At 39.3% G+C, this 27,356-nt stretch overlaps 2 protein-coding genes across 3 annotated transcripts in view; one reads left to right on the forward strand and one right to left on the reverse strand.

The window, feature by feature from the left end:
* Positions 1 to 26,634, forward strand: part of LOC129252965 (glutamate [NMDA] receptor subunit 1) — a 47,751-nt gene extending 21,117 nt beyond the window's left edge. For both annotated transcript variants that reach the window (XM_054891167.1, XM_054891168.1), the window contains exons 4-14: positions 15,115 to 15,339; positions 15,473 to 15,675; positions 15,792 to 15,957; positions 20,424 to 20,529; positions 20,669 to 20,829; positions 20,926 to 21,142; positions 24,191 to 24,608; positions 24,984 to 25,412; positions 25,470 to 25,642; positions 25,717 to 25,970; positions 26,035 to 26,634. In XM_054891167.1, the coding sequence (XP_054747142.1) occupies positions 15,115 to 15,339; positions 15,473 to 15,675; positions 15,792 to 15,957; positions 20,424 to 20,529; positions 20,669 to 20,829; positions 20,926 to 21,142; positions 24,191 to 24,608; positions 24,984 to 25,412; positions 25,470 to 25,642; positions 25,717 to 25,970; positions 26,035 to 26,367 (2,685 nt within the window). In that variant the 3' untranslated portion in view covers positions 26,368 to 26,634. The remainder of the gene's footprint in view (positions 1 to 15,114; positions 15,340 to 15,472; positions 15,676 to 15,791; positions 15,958 to 20,423; positions 20,530 to 20,668; positions 20,830 to 20,925; positions 21,143 to 24,190; positions 24,609 to 24,983; positions 25,413 to 25,469; positions 25,643 to 25,716; positions 25,971 to 26,034) is intronic.
* On the reverse strand, positions 100 to 12,347 carry LOC129252966 (mitochondrial sodium/calcium exchanger protein-like). The gene is made up of 10 exons (XM_054891169.1): positions 12,221 to 12,347; positions 11,935 to 12,155; positions 10,888 to 11,216; positions 10,756 to 10,830; positions 8,592 to 8,636; positions 6,315 to 6,659; positions 3,095 to 3,213; positions 2,800 to 3,034; positions 2,590 to 2,657; positions 100 to 383 (listed from the first exon to the last, which is right to left on the reverse strand). Exons 1-10 carry the CDS (start codon positions 12,305 to 12,307, stop codon positions 150 to 152), a joined length of 1,758 nt encoding a protein of 585 aa, XP_054747144.1. The 5' UTR covers positions 12,308 to 12,347; the 3' UTR covers positions 100 to 149.
* Positions 26,635 to 27,356: the final 722 nt, after the last annotated feature.

Genomic DNA, 27,356 nt, shown 5'->3' on the forward strand with positions numbered 1-27,356 from the left:
TAATATTTTTTATTTAATGGAATAAATATTTTATCTGAAGGAAGAAAAAGTCGGTATTAAGAAAAATTAATATTTTATTTAAAGGAAGAAAAAGTCGGTATTATTATTTTATTTAAAATTCCTGTTAAAATATTTGATGTTTACACTTATCAAAGTTCCGATTCGATACGCCGATCCATTCTGTGATCGGTGCCATACGGGTGTACGATATCTAATTCCCCAAGAATATTATAGGAGAAAAATATCAAATACATCATAATAACATAAACGCCATGACTGGGACGAAAGAAGAAATCTGTGGTGAGGGCGGCCAACAATATGATAACCAAGCTGATAATAAGAAAGATGGTGCTGTTCTCACCCATTATACCTAAACCGAACTCCTGAAAAGTACCGGAAAATTTTATTAATTATATATTTTTTGGTTAAAAATTAAAAATAAATATCTGGACTTTTATAATTTTAAGAGCCGCTTTCTCATCTTACCTGGAGTACGCTTTACTACATATTTATTATTATTGATTGGCTGTTTCTGCACTGCGACCTGAATACATCTATTGAGCAGCCATGTAGCCTTCTCGAACAGTTTTAGGCTTTTAATAAATCCTAAAACTGCTGTAGGCTTAATTTCTACCAGGAGGTTTGAATCTATAGCCCCATTTCCCAGGTAATTTAGTTTGTGTCGTGCCACTGCAGGACAGTCGCATAGACCGTGTTCTGCTGTTTCGTGTGCCTGTTTGCAGAGTCTATAGGACTCATTTTTATGTCTTTTTTAATGTGATAATGAAGCTTACAACGGACCCATTTCGTGGTCAAAGTGGCATCGTTGTCTCTATGTGCGCTGCGGCTGCCAAACCTAAACCTAATGAAGCTTACAGTGTAGTGTTAGTAGTTCAGTGTAAAGTTTTATGCCCTTTCTGCTTAGGTTAAGGATTGCTTCTGCATTTATCCGTTCTGGATATATGAGTCTTTTCGACTGTCGCATGCCCGATTGGGCTCTGCAGTAGTCGATTAGGCCTCGTTGTTCCTGCTCACGTAGAAAGGCACTTTGGAAGCTGTTATTTACCCCGCAGAGGGGTTTCAGAATCTATGAAGGGAGTGTTTGCCCCCTTTTTCGCTAAAGTGCACGCAATTTAATTCCCTTCGTGCTCCTCATGCCCCGGAATCCACCTCAAGGTAACAAAGTTTCTTAATGCTAGGGTATTGAGGATTTTAAAACATTCCCAGACCAACCTTGATTGGAATGAGAAGCTATCCAGCGATTTTAGAGCTGCTTGACTGTCAGAGAGAATGTTGATATTGGCACCGCGTGTGCATCTCCGTAGACATTCTCTGGCACACAGCTCTAAGGCGTGGACCTCTGCCTGGAAAATGGAAGTGGTTTTTCCAATTGCAATTGCTTTTTTGAAATGTGGTCCGAAAATTCCAATCCCGGCACTACCCTCTTCCATATTGGACCCATAAGTAAACCACACCTGTGCGCCCTGTTTTAAGAATATTTCATTGTTTCTCCACAAATGACCACTTTGAATTTCTTGGAGAATTCTAGGTTCCTTTCCATCTTGTCGTAAACTGTCAGGCACGGAGAGTTCAGGATTGAAACCAGAAGCCTTACATGTCCTGTAAGATTGCCTTCTTTGAGATGGAATAGATTAGGAAGTCGTAGAGCTGCACTGATTGCCATCCCTTTGGCTACAAGATATAGTGGAATGAGTCCAGTGACCATTCCTAAAGCCGCTGTGGGGCATGTTCGCATTGCTCCCGTAACGCTCAGACAGACTATTCTGAGTTAAGTGTTATTTGAGTCTTAATTTGATCTACTTTTTTACGCTTTACTAACCAAGAGGATAAGTTGCTCCTCACTTTAAAGTGCGTTTTGACTCTTTGACCTGCGCTTTCTCAGCAATAAGCCAAACCAAAATTTGCCAATTACGAGACTACGGCAATGCACGAGAAATTTACAATTTATTTATAATTACAATTTGAACTCAAATTGACTAACAGCAAATCGCTGTTAGTAAAAAATGCAAAAAAAATTTATAAACCTACCTACGAAATTTTAATGTACCCTTATTAAAAAAAATAAATAGTTGTGTTAGGTGTTTGGCAAAGCTCCTCCTCCCATTCGTGGCGTGCGTCTTGATGTTGTTTCACAAATGGCGGGACCTACAGTTTTAAGCCGACTCCGGACGGCTTAGATTTTTATGAGGAGTTTTTTTATGGTCGAAATACACTTGGAGGTTTGCAAATTCCTGCCAAGTAGCGACCGAAATTAGAAAATTCTTTTTTCTATTTATTATATGGCGTTTTATGCACGGAGACTCGAACTTACGCACTGCCGAACGGTACTCACGCATCAACCCATCCGGCTACGGCGCCGCACAGTGATTTACTGTGTAAAAAATGCAAAAAAAAACTTTAAGAACAAAAAAAGGTACAAACCTACCTTCAACATTTTTTTAGCCTTTTTTTTAATAGAGTGTTCAAAGAGCGCTAGAGCGAAAATGCTTTTACGACCACGATAAAGTGGCCTGTAAAGTTAGACGTTAATTAAGAAAACGGCCCTCGAAAGTATTTTTCCATATGTACCTCGATTATAAAGTCATCATCTCTTAAACTTTTGTATAATATTGTCGATCCAACCGCAAGCAAAGAGTCTGAAAAGTTTTATTTACCTTATTTATAAAGTCTATTCAATCTTCAGGTGGCTTGTTCATAGTTAAAAGAGAGACCAATCGGGCTAAACACATTTTTACCACTCTAATTTAACCATTAACAAGCACCCGGACTATAACTTACTAAATAACGGTCCACCGAAACATGCGGCTAGCGCCATATTTTGGTAACCTTTGCGAGCTAAATAGTGATTGGAAAACAAATCGCCAATGCAGTTCGCCCAGGCCAAGAGAGTGGCGCCAAAAAAGGAAGAACTGAAGCCAGTGAAAATACTGAGTACAGAGAGAGCATTAAAGATTTCCTTGCAGCAAACGCGAACGACGAATGTCGAGCCAATGACGGTCAAAATTGAGAGATACTGGAAAGTAAAAAATTTTAATCAAGGAAAAATCAATAGGTGAATGTAACTGATATTTACCTGATGGAAAAATGGTACTCGGTGTATATCAGACCCTAAAAACATTAGAATAGCGATGGGTAACGCAGCGAGTCCGACCCATACGAAGACGGGCATTCCAAGCAGGGACTCTTTGCTCCCTAAAAAACAAATACATATATAAAAGCATATTCATATTTATTACAAATAGATGCAAGTACACAGAACTTTTAACAAATAAGAAAACCCCGGCTTCTGTTTACCAAATGAGTAAAATTTGCTCACAATACTTGTAGTTCCCTTTCACGAGTATGACTGCCAAAATTCTCAGACGGTGAACGTTGACTTTGATGGAGAGGCCGATCTATATGTGTCTACAGCGACAGCCAAGCTGTGCTCATGGTTTAGACAGCCCCCCATTCACCTCAAGGGTAGTCAAGTCCTCTAAATCCAGGCTAAACTATGTCGGTAGACATAATAGTCTGATGCTAATATGGGTCCCGGGACACGTGGGTATCGTGGATAACGAGATCTCTGACTAGACTGACATGTCCCACCGACTGTCGCAAATCCTCCTCTCATTAAGTAGAGGGGCTGGAGACAGCTGGTTGGACTGATGACGGGCCATTTTCTGCGAATGCGAGTGCAGAACAATGGACTTAATTGTGTCTGAGTGCTGCACGTGCCAGTTGTCCCAACAAAAAAAAGAAGAAAGTTCGCTCCGGTCATTTAAGTTGGTCGCAATAAGCATTCGCCCAGACAGGCATTTTGTGCTACAGCGGATGAATTCGAGGCAATATATTTTTCATAAATTTTTCTTGTGCTACTTAGACAATAATGGATTTACATAGAATTCTAGTATGGTGGACAACTTTGAATAAACAGACGTACGCTAACAAATTGGTGAAAGTACAAAGGAAATGCAAAGAAAGAACGGATGCAATGCGCACCACTTCGATAGCGGTACTGGACAAGATACTTGACCCTCACCCAATAGACTTAGTAGCAAAGAGTTCTGCAAAGAAGTATGCACTTAGGCTATTGACAACAGGATAACTTGAGGATAAGACAGGTTTAAAGGCCATATGGCCACAGCTGGATATGCAGATAACGAAACGCTAACTCGGAATATGTTGTTCTTCAAACTAATTTTAACAGGGAACCAAAGCTAGTACTAGAAAAGAACGTAAGGACGCGCCACACCTTCCAGATATACAGAGACGGTTCCAAAATGGAAGAGGGCGTTGGAGCCGCAGTGCTCATTCCGGAATTAGGTCATACAAATTACCGGACTACTGCAGTGTGGTCCAAGCTAGGATCTACGCGGCAACGAAAGCAACAAACTTAGCCATAGAGAACATTCCTCCGAACTCTCACTTAAACTTCTACATTGACAGCCAAGCAGCCAACAAAGCAATAGCATCTTTAATGACAAACAACAACAACAAAACTCACACTGCGTACGACAATGCCGGAAGAGGGAATTGAAGGACACGAGAAGATGGCTGTAATAAGACCAATCCTGACCTACGGAGCCGAAGCACGAGCTGAAAGCGCAAAAACAAAACAGTTAGTGCGTACAGCTTAAATGCAAGTTCTACGATCCATCGTAGGAAAAACACGTATTGACTGCATTAGAAACGAGGTCACTTGTGACGAAACTGGCGTTAATGAAGTAGTGAAATTTATAAGAACAAGAAGACGAGCTTGGAATGATCACGTTTCTAGAGCTAGTGACGATAGAATTATCTGAATAGCGAGGGACTATATACCATATGGAAAGCGCGGACCTGGAAGACCACCAAAGAGATGGCGCGAAAGCTGGATTTCGACATCAGCGGAAGGACAATAACATTTCGTCATTTTGAATTTTAATAAAACTTTGTAATTTATAACTATGTAATTGTGTGAAGAAAAACAGGTGAAAACCTATAATAAAAGAATAAAAAGAAGAAGAAGAAGAAGAAGAGAAAGTGGCTATGTGGCGACGATTCAAGAAGCGAACTCAAGATGAGAAACAATCAGCTCATGCATGATCGCGAAAATCGAGCTACACAGGCACAATGTCAGGTGTATAAACTCTATTTTATCTCTTCCGAGGAAAGAGTGCAAACTCGTAGTGGGGATACTGACGAGACACTGTCTCACTCCGCCTTAAGCGGCCAAGCTGAAGTTAGTGCCAAAGCCAACGTGAGAGGAACTCTGGAATACCTACGCTTCCACTGCACCGCACTTAGCAAAACACAAATAAACTGCTTAGGTTCTGCATAATTTTCCACCTTAGAAAGTGTGGTTGAATAAAAAATTAGCGGACTACTTAAATTATATAAAAATCTTAAACTCTCCATACAAACACTTGGTATCACTATGGATCAATATCTGGTCTATGTGCGATCTACAAGATCAGCCAAGTCTAACTTAATCTAGAGAATGAACCAGCTCAGTCGATTCTAGTCAGTTCACAGTAATTGGAAGCCTCTCACGCCCCATTGTGGTCAATTTGGCTTAATGAGCTTCGTCTACCCCTATTAGACACTTGAGGGACTGTTGAAGTCCGATTGGGCTCTGAAAAAGTTTCAAGAAAATCTTGAAATTGTCAACACGCCGTGCGATATGTGTGGAGAAGACGTACTTGCGTGAGTCATATATGTAAATGATATCGAACTCCACACTTAAATTTAATATTGTCATGTACAAGAAATTTATGTATTACGGGGTCCGGCACTCGAAGTGTAACCAACTTCAGACCGCTCGCACAGCTGATGAACGGGCATCAGCTGTCTGTTAGTTGAAAAAATGGCAGGAAAAAAATTTTACTTTATAAGATTTTGATTTTTTTAGAAGACTTAGACAAATCCTATTATTTGAAAGGGATCAACAAACGAGAACGTCATTGGACGAAGTGTAAAAGTTTAACAGGAGACTATGTCGAAAAATATTTTTATTTTATTTTTGCACCGACTTTTCAAACGACCCTCGTATGCTTTGGACAAGTTTTAACAAATTTAAAAAACAATTTTACTTTCTGGCCTATAAATATATTATACAAGCTGGCGCAAAATTAATCACCCTATCGGTAGATTTTATTGTGTGAACTAGACAGCTGCAGTATAAAAACATAAAGGCAATGGGGTGCGTAAGGGTCGAAATACAGTTTTTGTAATTAAAAAAGTTATTTAAAAAACATAATTGGATGATTAATTTTGCGTCACCTTAATATAATGGTTATCAAAAATGAATCAATCAAATGCAGTTCACTTACATGTGGCATAACAAATGAATGTTGGCAAAAGTATGAACTGCGCACAATTCAACAGGCGGGACCAGCCATGATTGTCTTCTTCATGATCGTTGATTGGAATTAGAATCGTGAGTACAAATAGTATCGGCATCCGTAATAAGATGACGGCTTTCATCAGCCAATTGGCCATCTCCCATTCGCTTTTATTATATGGATTAATGCTGTGAAAAAATTGGCCAAAGAGTGATGTGTTTTGCAAGTTTAATGAGTTTAAGTAATAGCTGCTTTGCATACGACGATCTACAAACAATATCTGTCGCCGCCCAATCGAACCCTGAGTGCGCAAGTCATTTAGCCGAATTAGTTCTGTAGGTAAAATGAGAAATAATAGTCTTTTTTTTTTAATAAAAATTGTCGCTCCTAAAAGTAAGCCATTCATTGTGATATGAATAAAGAAAAATTGCGTGACATATCGCCTAATGTCGCTGGAACAATTTAGCTTTAAGTACAGCGGGAGGTCAGCAGGCAAGAATGATAGAAAGAAGATTGCGCCCATCAGAGAGTGCGTGACGTCACGATTTTCCGATTTGTGCAGTATTGCCAATAATTTGCTCTTCGCAATAAATTTAGTGCTTTTTTATACCCAAAATGCGAAAATTTTCAAGTTTCGTGTTTGTTTCTCTTTTTAAATTTAAAGCTACCGAAACCTTAAATTAAAAAAAACTGTATTATTATACAAAAAAAGGTTAAAAAAGGCCACTCTGAGAAGATTTTAGCGCTAATAAAAATTAGTTGGTTCTTTTAAATTTGATATTTGGAAAGTGTAAATCTAATTTTTTGCTCCATTTAAGGTTATGCAAGAATATTAAATGCCCCTCTCTCAGCTCTTCTTAATATTGAAAACCTTTTTACACATTTTAAAAGGCATTTGAATTTACTGAATGCGAATTAAACACATAGAGGTGTAATCGTTACTTCGGGTCCTCAATCCTTAGTTGGACATAGGGCATTAAGTGGTGTATTCATTGTAAAAATAAGCCACAAAATACCAGAAAATACTGAAGAAACCATAACGACATTTTTACAAAAAGAGTACCTTATCTAGTTACATAACCTCAAATATAGCAAAAAAGTCGTTCCCTAAACAAAAGAGTCTCGCTTAACAAAAAAAAACTCATTAATTAAATTGTACATAAGCATAACACATTTATTAAAAAAAACGCACATTCTAAAGACAACTTGTCTCGCATACAAAGTTCTTTAAGTAATTCAATAAAAATTTGGTGTTTTATTTTCTTTAAATGGGCATTTTAGTGCGTTTTTATATCCAAAGCTAGGCAACACTGCAGTAGCGAGAGAGAGATTTGACTGCCGAAAGCAGAAGAACACCAAGCAATGCTACCAGATGTTAAAAAAAGTAAAGCTAAATAAAACTGAGTGAATTAATATATTTAACTAATTATTAAAAAATGTATATTTTACAAAATTATAAACATTACATTTTAATTAGAACAGGCTAGAAAAATGACATGAAGAAAGAACTAAAACTCCGAGACTAAATAACAAAACAAATGCTAAATCAAGTTACGAAAATGGTAATCTGGCCATACTGGTGCTAAAACCTCGTAACACATTGTCAAATTCGCTGAGCGCAAAGTAACGGGACCACGATAGGCGCCATCTCATTATTCATTCCATCATGTCTGCAGGAAAAAATTTAAAAATTTTTTGGGAAAAAAGAAATTCATTATTTTCTCGGCAGATCTGATAAATTAGGTGCAATTTTGTTTTCGTCGATTCCATTCAGGAATTTTTGATGTTATAGATAATGTTGATAAAATCAGAGAAATAATCGAAGTTGACCGACATGTCCGAGATCGACCATAAAACAGTTTTACACCATTTGCGCAAAAGTTTAACGCAAAAATAATGGGTATTGGAAAAAAAACGGCATTTGATTACATTTTCTCCACATTTCACTGCCTACGATAGTCAATATTACTCAACCTAATTCATGGCTAAGGGCGGCTACTGCAACTGAGTCGATTTATACGTGGCATCCACTTGTACGATTATGTGTTCGAAGTCCATTACATAACACAGGAATAAATAGAAATTAAGCTTATTCTCTTTGTTATTTATGTAATAGCTCACATTCTTGGAGCGCCATGCTAAATGTCCATAATTTGGGCCTTACGTCACACGACTAACATTGCCAGGTCAGTTTGATGTACACACATTTGGCTTACTTTTAGAGCGACTATTGGGCAACTTCATCAATTATTTTCAAGTATTTACCAATAATGGAAAGTTGACGGCGAGCATTATGCCTAGCCTGTAGAACTGAACAGAAAAATATATAAATTTATATGCACATATGAATGTAGCTATTAACGCCCAACATGAGTACGTAAAAATGGTTAAGCACCAATTACGAGTAGCCGAGTAATGCTAAATTAGTTTCATGGCATCGCCGAATATCACTAAGTAATAATCGTTTGTGAAGCAACGAATCAGGCAGAGTTTTCTCTTGGGGACTATAGGGTCATTTGAAAAGTCCGAGCAAAAATAAAAACTACTGAAGTGTTTGTGATAAATCTTTTTTATTTTTCGATTTACTCTTATTTCCATTAATTTTGCAACCACAATTGCTGAGACGTGAGCGGATGCGTAGGCAGGTAGGTGAAATGGTTGAAGTGCCAATCTGGCAGTCCTCAAGTAGCACTGAAGCGCAGTTTTGATACCATTATGAGACCTACAACAGACAGATATCTACAGCGAGCCAGAGCTGTTGATAAAGTGGAGAAGATTGATGGGACTAAGGTTGGCGCACTGCCCCAGGCCGTTGAAGAAAGGAACACCCAGTGACCGCGTGTGTGCCAATCGTCCAGTGACCGGCAAACATAGCTAGGAGTTTGGAAATTGAATGGCGAAGAGTCCAAAGGACTTTTTGAGCCCTTCATATATTGTACTGGCGTCAAAGGGTCGAATAGCACATGAAGACATAGAGCTGCTCCACCTTTTCTGCGCTTTCCTGAGAAATAATTTTTGCAGTTACTCTTTAACAACAGTCAGGGGGATGCCGATGACCGGGTAGGACGTCTATGAGGCCAATTCAGTTCCCTTCCTGGCAAGCTTACCAGCAATTTCATTTTCCTCTATGTTCCTATGCCCTGGAACCCAAGAGACTTGATCTCCTCCTTACAGGAGTTTACTAATTTCGTTTTGCACTATGGCGTCGTCAGAACCTTGATCGCGGCTTGACTATCGGAGAAAATGTTAATACATATCTCCCTCGCACTCGCGTTCCATTAGCATTTTGCATGCCTGCAGGATCGCAAAGACTTCTGCTTGAAAAACGGTAGCAGCATTCGGCAGTTTAAAGGAGATGGATAAATTAGCTGATTAGAGAAAACCCCTGTTCCTGCTCCCGATTCCATCTTGGAACCCTCAGTGAATACAGAGGTGCAAGCTTCGGTGCAGATTTTCCCCTCGATCCAATCTTGTCTATGTGGAAAGATTGCTCTAGCACGACCCTCAAAATCTAGTTTACGGTGTTAACTGCCCGAAAATGCTACCATGCCCCTTAAGAGATCGCCTCCAGAGGTCAACCTCCTTCAACTTGATTGCTCTTTGAGGCAGCACTGGGGCAAGTTTTACGTGCTCCGGTGATGCCAATCCATGCAGTCCTTTGTCCCCTCCCCAGTTTAGTGATATTTTAGCTTTTCCGAAGAGCTTTCCACCAAACCAGGAACCCCTATGTTAAAATTATCAAAACCACTGTGTTGTACATCCACAGCACTGATGAGTTGTCGTGATGGAAAAGGAAAATCACTCGACTTCCTCGGTTCAAACGAATGCTAAACACAAAGAAATAGACCGATCTGGCTGAAACATGGTGTGTGTTCTTGCAAGGAATGCTACTAACTAAACTTAACCTCGATACGCACCATTTTACTAACCGATTTTTTTTTGTGTATCACCATCACAATCTCTGTTTTTTGATAAATAAATCACTGTCATGTCTCCGGTGACGTCATACAATCAGCTGATGTTTTCAAATTGGCTGAGAGCCGGTTAATCATTCGATCTTGGCCACACGTTCTGAATCCTGTATGCTGCTTGTGAACTAGGCAGCTGCAGTATACAAAAATACAAGCAATGGAGCGCGTAAAGGTCAAAATAAAGATTTCAATCACTCAAAAACCATTTTGGGCAGGTGTACCAAATTTTAGATTATGGACAGAGGTATTTGTCTCCAATATCTAGAGTAGCAAATTAGCTTCATTGTATTTCATAGAAAAGGAATTATCGTCAATTCGTTGATTAAACTTTTGTTTTACTTGGTTTCACTGCCATTAAATATTTTAAAATAAGTTTAGACTAACTTTTAGTTTTTACTCGTACTCATATGATGTCATATTTAAATACTCATGGAGATAACTGATATGTATTTGCTTACTTTTGGTGGCGCGCCTTACCAGATACTGATCGAATAGAACCACAAACAAGTAACAGAAGTAAATGAATAGGGTGACTGAAACAAAAGCAGATTATTTTGAATAAAGCAGAAATTGCACAGCACAAAACTTACTGGCACTATCGATCACCGATATTGCGCAATCTTTCTTGATTATATAATCAATGACGCATACGTCCAGCAGAAGGAAGAGTGCATCGCGCAGGAGTAGATATGGCTGAGCGGCAAATGGAAATGTGAAAAAGACAATACCAGCCACGATGAGGACCACAAAAAGTGCCGATGCAAAAATATCCGCATACAAACGACGAGTATCGGTGCTGAGATAAGACAAGCTGCTGAATATGTCTGGAGCGCCATTGCCAAAAGCGACCAACGTGACGCCTGCAACATTCTCACTCATTTTCAACATGCGCGCCAACACAGCCAAAGCGGGGCAAAAGCTACAGAAATGTGAAGAGCATGGGTCGATTATTGTAAAGAAGTCAAAACTGAAGAATATGCGAGAAAATGCATAGCAAGTCGTATTCGTATATGGTTTTTAGAAATAGTAACAGGATGCTGAGAGTGCTGCCCTACTCAAAGCAAATAGCGAAACACATCTGGGGCGACGGATCTGAATACTAAAAAGTTAAAATTTTACCTTTTCCATTTCTGTAGGTTATGTATGACGCGACATTTTGATATAAAATGGCAAAGCACTTTCAAATTTACACATTTTTTAATAACTGTACTGCGTTTTTATAATTTTGCAACAGTTATATTTGTCTACTCTCTTCTTGCCAATACTAATGTTGTTGTTTGTGTTGCTTCTTATGTGAGCTGAGACGCCTTCGATTCGCTACTTTCTCCAGAAACAGTGAATTCTGCTCACTTGACGAAAAATGTTTCTCCTAACACAAACAAACATGCAAACAGTGCATGTAGAAATATTTTCTCTCAAATACAATAAGAAATATAAGTAAAATTGTTGTGCGCTTATAATTATGCAACGGGCGCTTATTATTTAAGTGAACATCAGGGCGTATACTCAACAAATCTACGATATACCATAGAACTTGAAACTACAAGTGAGCGAATAATGTAATCTTTTGCACGCAGTAAGAGTCAAGTCGAAATGAAACGTTTTACCTAAAAAGTTTACTCTTTTTCACAACTTACAACACATCTGCTGTAACGCCCAATATAATAAAGAAAACGCCAATGATTATGAGTAGAAGGAGTGATGAAAATACTGCTCCCATCGTTGTGGATACTTCTAATTCACAGAAAATAATATGCGCGTAATTAATAAAATGAACATTCAATTTGCACGAGGCGGAATTTTCAATGTAGGCACATCTCTCAGCCTGCGGCAGTGTAACGAGCGTGTTGCATACTCGCTGCAGAAGACAAAAACAATTTACATTCACTTCACATCGCACAAACTGCCCATTTGCTCACATACTTTGGCTACATCCATAGCAAAATGCTCGTGACGCTCAAAATGTGGTGACGTTTGATTGGTTGTATTGAAATTTTCGTATAAAACCATTGATAAGATGTTGTGGCAAATATCCAGCAAATTTCTAATTCGTATTTAGTTTGTTTTTATTTTTTTTTTTTATTTGTGACACATTTTTGTGAGAAAATGTGACACCAAAGGCACATTCAACAAGTAGTAGCAGTGAAGTAGTTGATGTGATTTTTTGTTTTTCTATTTATTTGGTCTCTACCCTACTAAGTTTTGTTTACATTACTTCCAAATAGCCATAGTCCAAGATTTATTAACAAAAGGTTCTGCATTCAGAGACAGAGAAAAACCACTTTGATTGCATTTTATATTCAAAATCACAGCAAGACGTTTTGGCGGGGTTGTCTGAAAAGTTATGTAATATCATATATTTCAATAGAAGTGAATAACCAATCTTATATTTATTCATTTTATGCAAGTTCTATACTAGGTTGTTCAATAAGTTTTGCGGTTCTATAAGATAAACACAATTCCGTGGTTTGAAATACACTTTATTATTTAGTATCATCTCCCTCAACATCAATACACTTGTTCCAACGTGGTTCCATCTACAGCTTCTACGCCTTATGACCTCAACATTTGATGAGAAACGCTTTCGGCGCATTTTTTTAGATTTGGAAACAGATGAAAATCGCTAGGAGCCAAATCTGGTGAATACGGTGGATGCTCCCACAATTCAAATTTAAAATCAAGGAGTTTAGCCACTCTTATAACGCGGTGCATTGCCCTAATGAAAAAGATTTTTTTTTCTTTTGCAAACTGGGTCTTTTTTCACAAATTTTTTCCTTCAGCTGGTCTAAAAGGTTACGCTAATATTCAGAATTAATGGTTTTACCAGTTTGCAGGTAATCCATAAACGAATTTCCTAATACTAACACCCTCTTGGCCGATTTCCAGACACGAACTCTGTGAGCCAATTCTTTTCCAATACGGCAATCTGAGTACGTTATATATCAAACTACATATTTATATACTTAATTTTTATTAATTAAAAGTGGTTTTAATCAATCTGAGTACACGCGCCGACAAATGGAAAATCGAGCTGTACAGGCTCATTTCAAATGTTCAAAACTTCGTCAGGCATTGGAAGAGCATCAGTGGAAAGTTTAGTTCTTTTTCGATCAGATCAAGTCGCAACTTTTTTGACGCAAGACTCAATCCTTTTTTTTTTTAATTTTAATTTCTTACCTTGGGATGTTGACAAATTGTATTCCTTCTAGTGTCCCCGTCTTGCGGCACAAACCATAATTTGCTTTTTGTCGAGAAGGAGTATGGTTTGACCATGTCGATCAGGTCTTTCCAGTCGAACAGCCTCATTCACGCAGTGTAGCTGGCTAATGTAGGGCTGATTGTTGACCGTGACATTATTTTCTGGCATTTTCCAGTGTACCATTCCCTCCAAGTCCGGATGAAGATCCGGTTGGACTCTTGGCTTTGGCGTATGTCCTGAAGCCACCCACTCTCGATTTCTTTGTTTCACATTGATGTATGTATAGGCAGGATAGGCACTATTTCTCATCTCCCGGGTGGTGCTCGATGGCGGGCGAGATGCTGAGAATCAATTTGAAGGCAACTTTCCTTGTTTTTTTTTCGTTCAGCTTTCACTCCTTCAAAAGTGATTTGAGGCGTTCTTCAGCGCATTCAGATGGCCTTCCACTGCGGGACGTGTCATCGACGTCAAAGTTGCCATTTTTGAACTTTGCAAACCATTTTCGTAGACTCCCCTATGACACTTTCTCCATACACGTCGCAAATGTTCCGGGCTGCTTGAGCAGATTTTTAACCTCGATGACAAGCAAAGAAGAGCAGATGTCGAAAATGCTAATTTTTGCCTCCTGGGTACTCCATTTCTAAGCCTAAAAACTAATAAAAACCTAAATAACTCAAAAATACAATTAACATAGTTTTATAGAGCAGAAACAGTTCTATCGAATGAGTACTACGTATATGCCAAACTTAAACAATACGTTGTAAAATAAAAGAAAATATAATATAAAAACGCTATGAACTTATTCCCCAATACTTTTTCGCTACCATTATTATCAAAAGGATTTAGTGGTTTCCCCTTTTTTAATGAATTTTTTTATAAATAAATGAAATAATGAGAATTTGTTTTAAATAAATAAATCACTTCATTGTTTTCTACTTTGACGTGACATTCTAGTGCACAAAATATTGTTGTTGGCCTAGTGCCAAGGCGAATCTATTAAAAGATGAGTTGGTAAATCAGCTGATTTGTTTTTTTTTCCTTTCGCTGTGGCCATGTAGCTGTCAGCACATAATAAAACAAGGCAACTTAATTTTTTGTTTTCTACTTCGCCAATACCTTGCCGTGACAAAATATTGTTATTGGTCTGCCACCACCTTCAATAAATGCGTCTCGTCTAGTGCCACGATCTTTAATGAATTCGCCTTGGGTTTACTGCTATCACCGCTTTGATGATTACCAAGGCGAATCTATTAAAGGAGGTATCCATAAATCAGCTGTTTTATTTTTTTCTTTCGCCGTTTCCATGTGGCTGTCAGCGCAGAATAAAGCAAGGCGAATTCATTCTTTGTTTTCTACTTTGCCAATACCTTGCCGTGACAATCAAACGTACAAAACATTGTTATTGGTCTGCCACCACCTTTAATAAATGCGTCTCGTCTAGTGCCACGATCTTTAATGAATTCGCATTGGGTTTATTGCTATCACCGCTTTGATGATTACTAATCCGAGTTACACTTCAAACTTGAAGAATTTCATGAAATATCTCAATTGTGTTTTTTTAATATTATTTCTATTATGGCACGTTTTATTTTCTTTTTGTCTGTCATTTGCTTCGCAGGTGTACGCTGTCGTTGTGTCGCATGAGCAAACTTCTGGCGACCTGTCACCGGCCGCCGTCAGCTACACGAGTGGCTTCTACCAGATACCTGTTATTGGTATATCCTCCCGCGATGCTGCCTTCTCCGATAAGAATATTCACGTTTCCTTTTTACGTACCATTCCGCCGTATTACCATCAAGCGGACGTGTGGCTGGAAATTATGTTTCACTTTGGCTACACCAAGGTGAGTGCGAACGAAGGACACAACTCAATATCGCAGCTAAATATAATTTATCCCTTATTAAGCATAATTTATATTGTTCCTTTTTCTCGTTGTTGTTTTTGTTCTGCATGGCATTTTCGTTTGACGGTGTCAGGTGATCATAATACATAGTTCCGATACGGATGGGCGCGCGATACTGGGTCGCTTTCAAACCACATCACAGACAAATTACGATGACATCGATGTGCGCGCTAGTGTTGAAATGATTGTGGAATTCGAGCCCAAACTGGACAGTTTCACTGAGCATTTGATCGACATGAAGACTGCACAATCGCGTGTGTATCTGCTGTACGCCAGGTATGACAAAACTAGGCACTGCAATGAATAGGTGTAAAGAAAACAAAAATGTTATGGAACTTAAATCTTTCCGCCGTTTTATGTTAATATTTGCCCATTCAATTTATTTCATACAGCACCGAGGATGCACAAGTTATTTTCCGTGACGCTGCACTCTACAATATGACAGAGGCTGGTCATGCATGGATTGTGACCGAGCAGGCACTCCATGCCAATAATACGCCAGTGGGTGTCTTGGGTCTTGTATTGGAGCATGCCAAGAGCGATAAGGGGCACATAAGGGTAAGCATAAGTAAACATATTTAAAACTTGCTACAATGGCGCTATGAAAGGTGTACTTGCATTACACTCACACACACACACACACACAAGCACATGCATTTTTGTTTTGCAACCAACCATTCAACCCTGTTTTCATTTTGTTGACGCGCGCATTAAAACTGTACACTCACCTGCAACGTCCTACACATACATGCACAAACAAGTGCCCCTCGCAAGGAGTCTTCAAAATATTATTAAAATTTCATGATACACGTGTTGCTGCTGCACTCAGAAATCTACGTCCCTGCAAGAAATGGCAGCCATTCAGAAGATGCGAATGTTACGAGGTTATGGGGTTTTAACCATCAAAGTATGCAACTTATTGTGCAACATTTCATTTTCATTTGACTTATTACATTTCATTAGAATTTTCGTGACCCTTGTTGGAAAATTTGTAACTTTGTTCAGCGATCGCTGATGGACGGTGAATTTTTTGTCATGAATTCGAAGAACAAAGTCGCATCTTTCACTTGATGCAAGACGCCATAAATACAATCTGGGAATGGTGTAGGAAAGAGGGATTATCAGTAAACACTTCCAAAACCACTATTATCTCCTTTACCAGAAAATAAATGAAAGAGAGGTACCTCTAAAGGAAGAAGTTAAGTATCGAGGAATTATCCTGGATAAAAAACTCAACTTGGAAGCCCAACTCAACTCAGTATTAAAAAAGGCCACAAAAAAACCTGTGGACACTAAAAGAACTTTTACTCTCAGAGTAAATCCTGAGCCCTAAAATGACCTCCTGGATCTACATTCAATTGGTAAGACATATCCTATTATACGACGCATTGGTATAGCGGACAAAAACCAATCAAATTACAGCTCTATCAAGACTGTGTAGACTACAAAGGCTGACGTGCCTAAGCATGGCAGAGACTATAAGAACTACCACAACTGCTGGGATGGAAGCGCTTTTAAGTCTACTACTTAGCAATACAAGAGGAAGCTGCTATGCAAGCACTCACCTTTCATATGAAATACAAATTTAAGATCTGAATTGACATCGCAATATCCTAACCAAGGTTTGAAATTGTGTCATTGAATTCTTGAAAAAAAAAAATTGTCCCCAGTCTACTGGTCAAATGTCAAAGATGACATCAATAAAATTAGCGTCTAGGAATTATTCACTATTGACATCTAGGCGTAACTTTTCAAAGACTTTACATACTAAGTTGCTTGAATAACAAGAATCATAAGCAGCAAAAGAAATAAAAGTGGTGCGAAAAAGCAAATTGGGTAAATTTACAAAATCTCCGGTTCACTTGATTTTTTTTTTTTTTTTTTTTTTTTTTTTTTTGGCGGTGAGGTAGGGTTCAAAATGCCTTCGCACTTACAGTAACCGTCGTCTACTGCGTCGAATGGTGTAGCCACTAAAACAATCCCTCCCCATTCCTTCCCGGATGTTTCCTCTGCCCCGGGACTCCGGTAGTATTTCATCGTAGGCAGAGGAGATCCAAGTAGGCGTTCTGTTCAGAAAGAAGCCTTTTCTACTCCCCCTGCGTCCAGGGTCGCCAATTTTGGAGCCAGCATCACGCTATCGGCTCATCTTCTACTCAGGTAGGATGGATGTATGTATATTGATCATCTCTATCCATGTCAAATTTCTTGGCACGTAGGATGCGCTCCACGTACGTGTCAATAAGTTGCCAGCTTTCTGCACTTTCGACCATTTTTTGGATGATGTTGTCTGCTTTTAAGGGGCCTAGCCTATCTTCTATTGCTTTGCGCTCTGCTGTCCACCTCTCACATTTGAAAAATGTGTGATCAGCATCGTCAATGGGTGCATCTCCGTAGATGCATTCAGCAGTTTCTGCTTTCCCTATTTTGGTTCACTTGATTAGAGGCAATACTTTTTATGGTTATTAAGGCCGAGAACTTCGAGCCATGTGGCCCCTTGGGGGGCCCCTTTGCAAAATTTATTCAAAGGTGTTTTTTTTTTTTTGGAATTTTTCATGCTTCCGATGTGGCGCTTGTGCTCTAAAATAGCCCTTCAAACGCAGGATTTGCTGGCTGCAACATTTGCCACTTCTTTAATTTTCGCTGATGAAAGGGCAGAATTTGATGCAATACTTTGGATTTTACGGGTTATCTTCGGTGTTCAAGCCATCTGTCTTTCTGCCTGCGTAGTTCTTACCATAGGAGACACCTTATTTCACGTAACGATCCACAACATTTGGACTTTGACAAATCTTTTTGGCAATTTAAAAGTCCCTCTGAGGCCAAAATATCGATTTGTCCTTTTTCGCGATCTGTTAAACCTTTCTGCTTTCCCACTTTATTAGAATTAAGAAGTTTTCGATCAAGCACAATGAATGCTTAAAAAATAAATCCCTTTACACAGCTTTAATACGCAAACTAGGAGGGAAGTTCTAGACATCCCGTGTATCAATGAACGAGGGGCATAAAAGATCGGAGAGTCCCTAAGGACAGCTCCTTCTCAGACCACAGGTACTAATGTTCAATTTTATACTACCAATTAAACTGTGTAAACCGTAGACGCACAAACTGGAGAACGTTTGAAAACATATTAGCCAGCAAACTCTCTGACATGACATACCCAATTAACTCCGAGCCACAACTCGACTCCACTGTTAATGAACTGACTTAAGCATTTCAACATGCTGCGTTATTGTTTAGCAGCAGACTTAAAACACCTGCTCTTAAACAAATATTCCTACGGGGAAGACTCCGTAGAGTAACAGAAAGAGCTAAGTATCTAGGACTTGTACTGGATAGAAAGTTAAATTGGGAGCTCACAGTCGCAGATAGAGTATGCAAAGCTATAACGGTGTCGTACCCCTGCGGAAAGCTAATTCTAAAAACAATGGATTTGAAATCCAGAATAATACATTGGTTCTACACAGCAGTTAGACCAATTCTCTACTATGGTATTGTAATATGGTGGAATGGAATGGAAAAGGCGTAAACATTAAAGTGTTGACAAGGTCTAAAGGCTCGCATCTATTTTTATAACCGGTCAATGGTGTACATCGAGAGCTTTATATGACACATTAAACTTCCTTCCAGCAGACAAGATATATCCACCGAAGAACGGCAATAGATTAGGTTAGTCAGGTTGCTTTTTTAACACAATATACTCGGTGGCCCTAAGGCCCATTGTGACACCTGCATTTGCATTGGCCAGAGCGCCTTGTAGACCCTGCAGTTAGTAGTCAGAGACCACCTTCTATTGGTGTCCGCGATTACGCTCAGGTCAATAGAGATGTATAACTCGTTTAGAGGAATGCTTATGTCCTCTACCACTCGCTGAAGGCAAAGCTCAGAGCTTTTCTTGCACACTCATCCGCTCTTTCATTTCCCTCCACTCCAGAATGACCGATAACAAAGTATTGTGTTGTGTTGTTGGATGAACCAATAAATCAAGCACAATATTACAACTGCTGAAAGTTCACTGCTGCGAAAACCCGTAAGATGGAATAATATTTCAATGCATGTTTATTTTCGAGCAAATTGCAGTCTGATCTTGAATTACACAGGCCAACAAAATCTCGCTTTTTTACAGCTTTTAAAACGGCTATGGGTGTTTCTTGAAGGTTTTTTTATGCTGAAAACGAATATGACCTTGAAAATGCTCCAGCACGTCAGGATTTTTGGCAATTTGAGGTTAAAAAGTAAAAAAATGCAGATTTTGGCCTTTTTAAATTTTTTTTTGGGCAAGGTAAAGTTTTTTTTTAATTTTCCACAACGGCATCGCAAAGCACTAGTCTTCAGCTTTAAAATCCATTTTTAAAAATATTTTTGCGATTAATATAAAAAAAGTTATACTATTTTGAATTCGCCCTTTACAGGGGCGTTAGAGAGTTAGAAAGGTTGAATTTGCATATCTAAAAGTCTCCAATTAAAAAAAAACTTTACCTTGCCCAAAAAAAAATTAAAAAAATGGCCAAAATCTGCATTTTTTGACTTTTTAACCTCAAATTGCCAAAAATCCTGACGTGCTGGAGCATTTTCAAGGTCATATTCGTTTTCAGCGTAAAAAAACCTTAAAAGCTTAGTTAAAATTATCGAAAAAGTTTTTTGGTTGTTGGCCTGTGTTATCAAAAAACCTTGGATCACGAAATCGGTTGCTTTAATAACCATTTTCTTCCATAAAAATTCTTGTCTCTAATCAAGTGAACCGCACTGTAGTTTTATTATATTTGCCTTAAAATCTACATTGACATGTACGGTATATGAGGACGAAGAAAACACTCATTAGTTGTTTCAAACTAAAATTAGCTCCCTTAACTGCTTATTGTCAATAATTGGCTGTAATAAGAAGAAGGCCATCAAAACCGTGCTCTATTTTATGATTTTCCTACAATGCAGATTACTACACACACACTCACACACACATGTGTACCTTGCACATACATACGAAACATTTCATAACGGTCTTATTTTCCACTTTGCCGTGCTTTTAGGACAGTGTTTATGTGCTCGCGTCTGCAATTAAGGAGATGATGTCCAATGAAACGATTACAGAGGCGCCAAAGGATTGCGGTGATTCGGGCGTTAATTGGGAGTCCGGTGAGGCTGTCAATGTTTACATAAACTGAATTATTAACGCACACACAAGCGAAGTCACACACACATTCAGCACTTACATTTATGAGCTTTACTTAATTAGTTTTGTAATTTTCTCGCATCCTCATCTCGAACGGTGTAGGTAAACGTCTGTTTCAGTATCTGAAGACGCGCAATATTACGGGCGAAACGGGGCAGGTGGCCTTTGATGATAATGGGGATCGGATTTATGCCGGCTATGATGTAATCAACATACGCGAGAAGCAGAAGAAGCAAATTGTAGGCAAATTCTATTATGACACGGTAAGTGAAAAAGAAAACATTTTAGTCTCGTCTCCATACATTGAATTCATCTGCTATGGGTGTTATTGCATATAAATTTTCTCTTATTATTTTTAGGAAAAGGCTAAAATGCGCTTACGCATCAATGACAGTGAAATTTTGTGGCCTGGCAAAGAGAAGAAAAAACCTGAGGGCATAATGATTCCGACGCACTTAAAAATTTTAACCATCGAAGAGAAACCTTTCGTTTATACGCGTCGCCTCACAGAAGATGAAGTTAATTGCGACGAAGATGAAATACCATGCCCACTATTCAATGCCACCAATGGGAGCGGTTGGTACAAATATTTGCACATTTGTTTTTCTAGCGCCCTTTCCTTTTTCATATTGGCAGTCGGAAAAGTCTTTTCGTATTTCTAATCAAACTTCAACTCATTTTTTTTTTATATTTATATTGAACTTTATTAAACCAAATATGTACCATTTTGGTCGACCACCTTTTGCCATTTTTCTTCTAGAGACATTATTCCATCAGTGTAAAACTTTTGTGGTTTCTCGGCGAAAAACTGCGACAAGTAATTTTCACAGGCTTCTCCTGAAGCCAACTTTACTCCATTAAAGGAGTTCTACATTGACCGAAACCAATGATAGTCCGATAGTGCAAGGTTAGGGCTATATGGTGGATGCAACAAAACTTCCCAGCTAAGCTCTCCCAGTTTTTGCCGAGTCATCAAAGATGTGTGTGGCCTAGCGTTGTCCTGATGGAAGACGACGCCCTTTCTGCTGATCAGTTCTGGCCGGTTTTTTCGATTGCTTGCTTCAATCTCATCAGTTGTTGACAGTAAAGTGTAGAATCAATCGTTCGCGCAGGCTGGAGCAGCTCATAGTGGATGATTCCTTTCTAATCCCACCAAACACACAGCATAACCTTTCGTGGCGTTAATTCTGGCTTTGCGACCATTTGTTGAGCTTCACCACCCTTGCACCATGATCTTTTTCGCACATTATTGTCGTATTTGATCCACTTTTCGCCTCCTGTTACCATTCGCTTCAGAAATGGCTCGATTTCATTTCGTTTCAGCAAAGAATCGCAGATGTTAATTCGGTCCATTAAATTTTTCACAGACAATTCATGTGGCACCCAAACATCGAGCTTCTTTTTATAACCAGCCTTTTTTTAGTGCCTTGGCGATGTCATGGCAGCTTATGTGATGATCCTGGTCAATCTTTTCCATAATTTCATCGACTTTTTCAACGATAGGTCGACCGGAGCGAGGTGCATCTTTCACATCGAAATTTCCAGAACGGAAGCGAGCGAACCATTGTTGTACTACACGAATTGAGACAGCATCGTCTCCGTAAACTTCACAAATTTCATTGGTGGCTTGCGTGGCATTCTTCCCTTTTTTATACAAAAATTTCAAAATATAGCGAATTTCTTCATTATTTTCACTCATTTTTGAACAGCTATAACTTTTTTTCAACTTCTCCGAATTTAATCTTTTTTGTTTAAATGAAGCTTAAAATGTCACCTTTCTAACACCATATGATATGACACAATGTGATGGGTGGCACTGGAGATAGATGACTCCAACGACATCTATTGACAAAATACGAAAAGACTTTTTCGACTACCCAATCTAATAAACTCACTTCAAATAAAATAAAAATGATAAGTTCCTGAAATGATAGTTCCTAACGCATTTTCCCCAACGAAGCAGTCGTCCGTTCCACTGTTTTTTTTATGTTATGACAAAATAAACGCTCGACCCGACTATCACCCAATCAGACCGAAAGGCATGTCTTTGTTGGAGCACTGCCCCAGACTTTCAAAGAAAGGAACAGCCAGTGACCTTCATCGTCCAATCGGCCAATCCCAGACATTTACAGAGAATGTCTCCTTCTCCGAAATGTCCCCACAGCTTCTGCAATGGGGGTTATATATGTGCCGATCGTACAATGTTAGCGGCCACAAGCAATATGTGTGACCTGCGTAAATTGTGCTGGGGCCAAAGGGTTTTCAAAATAGCAGTCGAAGAAATGGAGGTCCATCTGTTCTGCGCTTTTCTGCGAAGTAAGTTGTGCAATTCCCTTTGAACAACAGTCAGGGGTTGCCGATGTCTGGATAGGAGATCTCTAAGATCAATTCAGTCTACCCCTTCCTCATCAGCAATTTCTTTTCTCTCTCTATGTTCCCATGTCCTGGAACCAAGATCAGAGAAATGTTACCTGCACACCCAAGGAATTTGATCTCCTCTTTACAGGAGTTTACTGGTTTGGAACAGCACCAAGGCGGCGTCAGAGCCTTGATCGCAGCTTGATTATAGATTATCGGAAAAAATGTTAATATCTCCTTCGCGTCCGCATTCCCTAAGCATCTTGCATGTCTACAAGATCGTAAAGACTTCTGCCTGAAAGAGAGAGAGCTTCAGTTTCATAAAGTTTCACTGCAACATTTTTCGTGTTGCATAGTGAAACCAGGGCTCCAGTTATTCTACCAAATTTGGTATATTGGATTGGTTTAATACCACAATCTTTCATTAAAAATGCTTCGGATAATTCGAAAGCTATAAATATGATCCTTATAATTACCCTAAATAGTATTAATTCATAGCACACTCCGTTGCATAATTATAAGCACACTACAATATTTTTTGTTTGTCAAATGTGGCGCGAAAAATGTTACGCCGCATTCCTGGACCGATTACGTCAACTATAGCCTACGTTACAACGGTGAATCCATAGCTGAGCTAAACGACTTCCACATCAACGAGTACATAAAGGCTCAGTATCTTAAGTGAGCTCAATATGTTCTGAGGATGGTCCCAAACGAAACTGCAAAAAAGATTTACAATAGTGTCGCCTCAGGAAAACCTTGGTTGCTACAGTTAATGATGACGCCAAGATCTTTGGACTGAAAAACTGGAGGATATCTGCAATGATCGAGATTCTTGGTCGCAGTTTTTGAGGGAGACCAAGTTTCAACCCGGATCGCCATGCCAACAATGATGATGATTCATAGTGCAACAAAAACCTTGCAAAGCAAAGTGTCAAACTTAGAATTTTTAGCCTTTTTATATATCCCATTAATACTATTATAATAAAAGTGCTGACTGTGCTAGGCTTTTTCTGTCATATAAAATAATTCGAGCATAAACTTTCAGTGAAAGAAAATACGTGGTACCACACAGTAGTTTGTAGCCACTTGAAACTTGCACTTTGTTTTACTGAAATTTCATGGGCTATTCAACTTATACCCAGAAGTTAGGACAACTAGAACAAAAATAATTAAACTTTAAAACTTCTTTACTTGTTTCTAATTGAAATCTGAATCTTCTCATTTGTTAGCTGCATTTAACGATGATTCCTCCCTTTCTTCCAGAGAACGAGAATTGCTGTCGCGGCTATTGCATCGATCTACTCAACGCTCTGTCGCATCGTATTAACTTCACTTTCGATTTGGCACTTTCGCCGGATGGGCAATTCGGTCACTACACCTTGAAAAATGTGAGCTCGTCGACTTCGGGTGCGATAACGTCGCGTAAAGAATGGAGCGGTCTGATTGGGGAATTGGTGAATGAACGTGCCGACATGGCGATGCCACTCACCATTAATCCAGAGCGTGCCGAATTTATTGAGTTCTCGAAACCGTTCAAATATCAAGGCATCACAATACTCGAAAAGAAACCGTCACGTTCAAGTACTTTGGTGTCATTTCTGCAGCCATTTAGCAACACGCTATGGATATTGGTAATGGTATCTGTACATGTAGTCGCGCTGGTCCTATATCTGCTCGATAGGTAAGTAGGGCTGTGCAACCCCGATCCTATCCAAGATCAGTTCTCATACAAGTCAAATACATACATCTAATATAAGTAAAGGAAATATGTTGAAAACTCTAGTGATCAATGAGAATTGATCTGTCGACTATTGCACCCTTTCCCCAAACAACAACAAAACAAAATAAATAAACGCTCATAAAATATTAATAACTAAAAACACAAAAACCAAATATCGATCGCCGCTCATCGATCGCATGCCGCAGCACACTTTGCATTTCATCTCCCCAATATCCCCTCTCGTAGATTTCACACTGTGATTCTCATACAACCAGGTAAATAACAATACCGCAACCACGCTTTCTTTGGCGATTTTTCGTTCTGTCTTTTCCACAGGTTCTCACCATTTGGGCGTTTCAAACTCTCGCACACAGACAGCAATGAAGAAAAGGCATTGAATTTGAGTTCTGCCATCTGGTTTGCCTGGGGAGTGCTTTTGAATAGCGGCATTGGCGAAGGAACGCCGCGAAGCTTTTCGGCGCGTGTGCTGGGTATGTTCTGGGCTGGCTTTGCGATGATCATTGTCGCCTCGTACACTGCCAATCTGGCTGCTTTCCTCGTGCTGGAGCGTCCAAAGACGAAACTGAGTGGCATCAATGATGCGCGCCTAAGGAATACAATGGAGAATTTGACCTGTGCCACCGTTAAGGGTTCATCCGTGGACATGTATTTTCGGCGACAAGTAGAGTTGTCTAATATGTACCGGACTATGGAGGCAAACAATTATGATACGGCAGAGCAGGCCATACAGGATGTGAAAAAAGGGTAAGGATGATGGGAGCATAAAAAAAGCAGTTTAAAAAAATTTCTTATTTTGAAAAGGAAATTAATGGCTTTCATTTGGGACTCTTCACGCCTGGAGTATGAAGCATCCAAAGATTGTGAATTAGTTACCGCGGGTGAATTATTCGGGCGTAGCGGATATGGCATTGGCTTACAGAAGGGTTCCCCTTGGACTGATGCGGTTACGCTTGCAATTTTGGAGTTCCATGAGAGTAAGTGGCCGTTCAGTGAACGGAAAGTGAATAATGGGATTTATAAATATATACCCATACATATTTATGCATAGGTGGCTTCATGGAGGCGCTCGACAAGCACTGGATCTTCCACGGCAACGCCCAGCAATGCGAACTTTTCGAAAAGACACCCAATACGCTGGGACTACAGAACATGGCTGGCGTATTCATTTTAGTCGCTGCTGGCGTTGCCGGTGGTGTGGGACTCATCATAGTCGAGGTTATCTATAAGAAGCATCAAGTAAAGAAGCAAAAACGATTGGACATAGCGCGTCACGCAGCAGACAAGTGGCGCGGAACCATAGAGGTAGCAGTTGTGATCGGAAATTGCGAATCAATGAATAAATTTCTTCTTTTTAATTTCTCTGCAGAAACGCAAAACCTTACGTGCATCGCTCGCCATGCAGCGGCAATACAATGTCGGCCTGAATGCCAATCCGGGCACCATCAGTTTCGCCGTCGACAAGCGTCGCTACCCTCGCTTGAGCCCGCGTGCACCCGAACAAGCCTGGAAGAGCGATGCGGATATTTTGCGCAGCCGACGCTACTTGGATGAGGCCACCAAAGGCGGCCATTCGGCAGCTATTCATGTGCCAATGCTAGGAAAAATGCGTTCGCCAGGCAATATATTGCCACCGCCCAACATATTGCCACCACGTTACTCGCCGGGATATACCAGTAACGTCTCACATTTGGTAGTCTAAGGAAGAATCCAATGCAAGAAGCACTTTCGCTTGCCTCGTTTAAGCAGAGCCTAAAATATGAAAAAAAATTATACAAAATGGGATATGTGTGAAATTGATTAAAATATTAGGCATCCCTTTAAGGCCGCCTACTTTGAATTTATCTGCTTTTTTGTATCGCACATGCAACGTTTAGATTTATACAGCCACAACGCATAGACGTTTTGCGAGATATTTGGGAGCATTTGGGAAATGCTGTGAGAAAGATCACAGAATTGATCTTACAGGATCTGATGGTGATATTTCGAAGAATTCCATTTTCTCTTATTAGACTCAGCTTCAACTTAATTGTATAGACACCAAAAATTATTATCTGATTTACCATCCGATCATGAGACAGGTGCACATTTTGGTCTGGCAGAGTGAATGGGGCCGATAAACAACTTTCTCTGGCTGCAAATTGCTTAAAATTTCCTCGAGAACATGAAGTTCCTACGGGACGAGGATAATCGGCCACATTGCAAACGCAGAAATGGAATTGGATGGAAGTTATTTCACATTGCTTGCCATAAAGACGCAGTTGAATTTTTGTTTGCAGCTTTTGGAAAAAAATAGATGTAAACCAACAAGGAACGATTCCTAAACTGAAAGAAACCAACGGTTATTGTATTCCATACATATTCTCCATGCTTATGAAAAAGAACATGAGGACTTTCTAAATAAAGCTGGAGTGTTTTTGGATGTTTCAAAATAGACGGTCTTAATGGGACAACTACTAACATAGTTTTAAGTATACAGTTGTACGAGTATAAGGCGTATTTTTACTACAAAATCTGGGCATTGTTACAGCCTGGAACGTAAGCTGATAATGCAACGACATGTAAACCTTATGAATTAGGAAAAACAGGCGCATTAGACAGAACCAAATCTCGAATTTTTTTACCCACCAAAGCAAAGGAAATTTATGAAAGACGTAACTCTAAATACTATACTTTCAATACTATATCTAA

Source organism: Anastrepha obliqua, chromosome 1, assembly GCF_027943255.1.
Source record: "Anastrepha obliqua isolate idAnaObli1 chromosome 1, idAnaObli1_1.0, whole genome shotgun sequence".
Classification (NCBI taxonomy): Eukaryota; Metazoa; Arthropoda; class Insecta; order Diptera; family Tephritidae; genus Anastrepha; species Anastrepha obliqua.